At 50.3% G+C, this 5,016-nt stretch overlaps 1 protein-coding gene across 1 annotated transcript; it reads left to right on the top strand.

The window, feature by feature from the left end:
- Positions 1–1,258: 1,258 nt before the first annotated feature.
- LOC138096700 (free fatty acid receptor 2-like) lies at positions 1,259–2,248 on the top strand. Its single transcript, XM_068992973.1, has one exon. It carries the CDS (start codon positions 1,259–1,261, stop codon positions 2,246–2,248), a length of 990 nt encoding a protein of 329 aa, XP_068849074.1.
- The last annotated feature ends 2,768 nt before the right edge of the window (positions 2,249–5,016 follow it).

Here is a 5,016-nt window from a genome sequence, read left to right on the forward strand (position 1 = left end):
TTGGGTTCGAGAGGAGACAGCACTCAATTACTGAGCTTCCCCTCTTCGGTCACATGACCATTGCTGATACAAAAGCTTTCTACCAGCCAAGTTTCTTACCACTTTTTGCTGTGTGAAATGGGCGGTAGCCGTGGCTAATGCTCTGTTCCTCTTTCCCAGAAGCTTTCAGACTCTCCTTCAAGACTAATCCCAAGAAGCCATTTATCCCGAAGGAAGACAAGGCAAGGCAGCTTGCTTAATGCTTGCACTCTGGGAAGTGATGCCAGGATCAGGAAAGCGTTGGGGGTGGCTGGAGGAAACTGACTGTGAGAGGATCAAAACCAGAAACAGCAGCCAATGGGGGCAAGAAATTGCGGAGCAGACACTAACCCTGGAGAGAGGATGGAGGGGCCAGACAGCGTGCGGCCAGTGAGGCTGACAAACCAAACGGAAACTGTTACCCCGTTAAGAAGAGTTGCTCTGTTTGTTCTCAAAACACCCGGCTCAGGACCAGTGACAGCCCGTGTGCTTTTCTGAATATTCTCTGAAGTCTCTTGGGGGATAAGCCCCATAGGATATTGTGGGCTCACCCCTCCTCCCCGCGCCCCCTCCCCGCACTTCTCCAGCTTCCTCTTTGCAATCTAGTCCCCCAGTCCGAGCCCGTATTGGACTGGGGAGGGAGAGGTGGAGAAGAATTTGTGTTCTGCAAAAGGAGAGGAAAACAGGTAAGGGGATGGATGGGGGGCTGGGCACCTGCTTCCTGGGCCAGTGGCAGGGTCCTGAGGAGGAATCAGCCCTAGGTCGCGGGGCCTGGGTTTTCAGAGCCCGAGTTCTCCTGAGAGAAGTCTTCCAATACCCTCCTTGCTGGGGTGAGGCTTGCCTTTTCTCTCTGCAGGTCTCTGACTGGGGAAAGGACTTGAGGAAGGTTGCAGACTGCTAACAGTAACTTCCTGTGTCCAGGAGGAGAGAAGGAGAGAGGCTGGGAGAGCCACAGGGGGAATTCCCTTGGGCAGCCAAGGGTTGGTCTCCCCCAGAGACACACGATGGCAAACGTAGTAACTACTGCTTCATAGCCCGCCCCCAGCAAAGTCAATAATTGCTCTGGGCAGTTCTGGCAGGTGGTGTGAACAAGCAGGGGTGGGGGCAGAGAGCCCTGGCCTGGGAAAGGGAGCATGCCCGGGAAGATGTCCATAGACTGAACCAGACTAGGGTCTGCAGTCTGTGAGCTGGTTCACCTGACCTTGCCCCCTACCCCTTTTCATCCTCTTCCAGGACAGCCATGCCAAACTTGGACAGCTCCTTGATCCTCGCGGCCTACATTATTATCTTGCTCACCGGTCTCCCTGCCAACCTCCTGGCGCTGCGAGCCTTCCTGGGACGGGTGCGCCAGCCCCACCCCGCACCCGTCCACATCCTCCTGCTCAACCTGACACTGGCCGACCTCCTGCTGCTGCTGCTGCTGCCCTTCAAGATCATCGAAGCCGCGTCTGACTTCCGCTGGGAGCTGTCTGATCTAGCCTGTGCCCTCATGGGTTTCGGCTTCTACAGCAGCATCTACTGCAGCACGTGCCTACTGGCGGGCATCAGCATCGAGCGCTACCTGGGAGTGGCTTTCCCCGTGCAGTACAAGCTGTCCCGCCGGCCTGTGTACGGAGTGATCGCTGCTCTGATCGCCTGGGTCATGTCCTTTGGTCACGGCACCGTGGTGATCATTGTTCAGTCCCTGAATTCAACCCAGAGGGTCCCGAAGGAGAATGAGACCTCCTGCTACGAGAACTTCAGCCAAGAGCAGCTGAGGATATTGCTGCCCATTCGGCTGGAGCTGTGCCTCCTCCTCTTCTTTTTGCCCATGGTGGTCACCACCTTTTGCTACTGGCGCTTTGTGTGGATCATGCTCACCCAGCCCCATATGGGGGCTCAGAAGCGGCGCCGAGCCATGGGGCTGGCCATCGTGTCGCTCCTTAATTTCCTGCTGTGCTTTGGGCCCTATAACATATCCCACCTGGTGGGGTTCCACATGAAAGCAAGCCCCAAGTGGCGGAGGGAAGCTGTTGTATTTGGTAGCCTCAATGCCAGTCTGGACCCCTTGCTTTTCTATTTCTCTTCCTCAGTCGTACGCAGGTCCTTTGGGAAAGGGCTGCAGGCACTGCACCGTCGGGGCTCCTCCCTTCTGGGACGCAGATGCAAAGAAACAGCGGAGGCCACGAATGAGGACCCGGGCGTGAGTCAAGCAGAGGGAGCGCCGAGTTCGGACTTCACCATGGACTAGGGATGTTCCTGGACCTTCGGAGGAACTCTGAGTTTTGTAGGAGTTGAGCAGGCTTGGAGAGGGAGAATACGAGTTCCTGGCCCTGATTCAGGGATTTCCCCCCCGCCCAGACCCAATCCACTCCTGGGGACTGTAAAAATCTCTCTCACCAGCTCCATATCCCTTCCTGACTGAATTTCCTTCCCAAAGGAGCATAGCTCCCGGACTAAAGAAGAAACAATTGGGCACAGAAGCACACTATCAGACCAGAGTTTCTGAAGCAATGTAGCTAATGCAGATTCCAGCAGTCCTTGTGAGACGGTTAGTAGCTGAAGCTAAGGCAATCTTGCTACCAGCTTTGCAACAACACCTATACGCTGGTCTAGTTGGTGGTGCTGAAAAGAAGCCCATGGAAAAGATGGAAGAGAAATACTAAACGAGGTCAAAAATGTAGGAAGGCTCTGAACCAAGGGGACTAGGAGGGAGGACGGGGATTTAGACCTCTAATGACTGAGGTGTGGACAATATCCAGCTAACCTGCTGCTTTGTAAGTATGATCCTGTCTTTGTGTGTGTACCTGTCTCCCCCAGTAAACTGGGAGCCACCTGACGTCTGGGTAGGTATTCTCCCTCCATGGTGCTTCCTGCAGGTCAGAACCCAGCTTGGTACCCATCAGTTAGAGCTCAACTCTCACTAGCACAGGAAAAGACAATCTGGTCTGACAGATTAAAAATAAAGATTAGAGACTTTCCTGGTGGTCCAATGGTGAAGATTCCATGCTTCCACTTCAGGGGGGCACAGGTTCAATCCCTGGTCAAGGATCTAGGATCCTGCATGGGGAACTAAGATTCTCCATGCCACAAGGTGTGGCCAGAAAAAAAAAAAATGAATGAAAATAAAGATTATAAAACCCTGAAGAGAGTGTCCACAATTTTTGTGACATTTCTGCAAGCACAAAGAGGGCAAAAAATGGAATGGAGAATTAGACTCTGGTAGTGGGAGGGTGCTGCCTCTGAAACCACAGAAATCTGTTAAGATAAAGATGTCATCAGAGTGGAATGAGTAAGCAGAATAAGTATGGATGGATTCCTGCCTAGACCAATGAATAGAGATTAGATTCAGAAAGAAGACAGGGTGAGTCCCAGTTCAAAGTTATCAGTGTATCTCAGAGGCTTTAAACATGTTATCCTTCTGCTTAGAAACCTGCAGCGTTTTCCTTTCGTCCAAAGTTTTCCTCCCAAGAAGTCACATCTCGTCACCCTGCACTTGCCCTGTATCCTCTCTCCCTTCCCGACTCCACCTGCCTAATTCATTTCTCTGCAAGAAGGATCCCTAGACTGTGCTCCCGGGTTAATGGTCCCTCCAGCACCTAGTGGTCTGCAACAGAGGTTCCACAACAGAGGGCTTCCCTGGTGGCTCAGTGGGTAAAGAACCCACCTGCCAGTGCAGGAGCTGCAGGAGACACGGGTTCAATCCCTGGGTCAGGAAGATCCCCTGGAGAAGGGAATGGTAACCCATTCCAGTATTCTTACCTGGAGAATGCCATGGTCAGAAGAGCCTGGTGGGCTGCAGCCCACGGGGTCGCAAAAAGTTGGACACGATCAAAGCAACTTAGCATGCACGGATTCCACATCAGAATGACATGTAGAGGTATAAAAATTCTACCAATAGCCACCTCACACTACTGACCTGGAATTGCTGGGGGTGGAGCCCCAGCAGGTGAGCTTTGAAAAGCTTCCCAGGTGATCATGAAAGGCAGCTCAGGTCAGGAACCACACTGCTCAAGTATGGAACACTGCTCAGCTCAGGAACCACCCAAGAAATTATTCTTCAGAGACCTTTTCCTGCCTATAAGTCCCCTTTTCCTCAAACCCGTAGCGTGCCATCTTCTGATTGCTTGCTTTTCCCTCTCTGGTGAGACACCACTCAACATGTACTTTCTCCAGAGAGATTTCCCTTATTACTCCCACTCAACTCAGAGCTCATTTTCCACTTTTCTTCAAGGCAATATCGTACGGTGTCATAAGAGCTATGGTTTCACTGTTGATTCTGCTAGTAGCTAGATGACTCTGAGCAAGTCACAACCTCCAAGCCAGTTTCTAAATCATACTAATGAGGATACCATATGCCTCTCAGGGTGAGTCTGAGGATTCAAGTGAGACTGCACAGATAAAACTGCTGAGAAACCATGGAATGTTAATGAACTCTAAGATATCAATGTGGGGGACTTTCACAGGTTGGTGGTCCAGTGGTTCAGAATCTGCCTTCCAATGCAGGGGACACGGGTTCGACCCCTGGTCAGGGAACTAAGATCCCGCATGTCCTGGGGCAACTAAGCCCGAGCCAGGAAGACCCAGTGCAGTCAAAATTAAATAAATAAATATAAAACTTAAAAATAAGATATCAGTGTGTGTGAAACACAGATGTACTCCCACTCAAAAGAAGCATAGTAAGTAGAACATTTAAAGTTATGGAAATAATATATAGTCAACTATGTAGGGTGGTTTGACAGTAACGTGTCACAAAAAATTCTTGGATTTTCAGCGGACTATAGGCTTACTATGCATATGTGATACATTATACCTTCCAAAAGAAAGAAAGCTGATTTTATTTTGGAAGGCATTAAAAGAAATTGAGTCTAAATAAGTTGATGATAATCCCACTTTACTGAGGTCTAATTGGTAGCATGTTCGGTACTAAGCAGTGCATTTTTTAAAAGGACATTAATCCAAGGAATCAAGCCCAGAAAAATTAACTATAGTGCTTTGGAGATTTAAGACATAATAATA

This window comes from Capricornis sumatraensis, chromosome 20 (genome assembly GCF_032405125.1).
Source record: "Capricornis sumatraensis isolate serow.1 chromosome 20, serow.2, whole genome shotgun sequence".
In the NCBI taxonomy this organism is placed as follows: domain Eukaryota; kingdom Metazoa; phylum Chordata; class Mammalia; order Artiodactyla; family Bovidae; genus Capricornis; species Capricornis sumatraensis.

What these genes read in the sequence shown, in the direction of transcription:
- LOC138096700 (XM_068992973.1), top strand. Translation starts at nt 1,259, where the DNA reads ATGCCAAACTTGGACAGCTCCTTGATCCTCGCGGCCTACATTATTATC.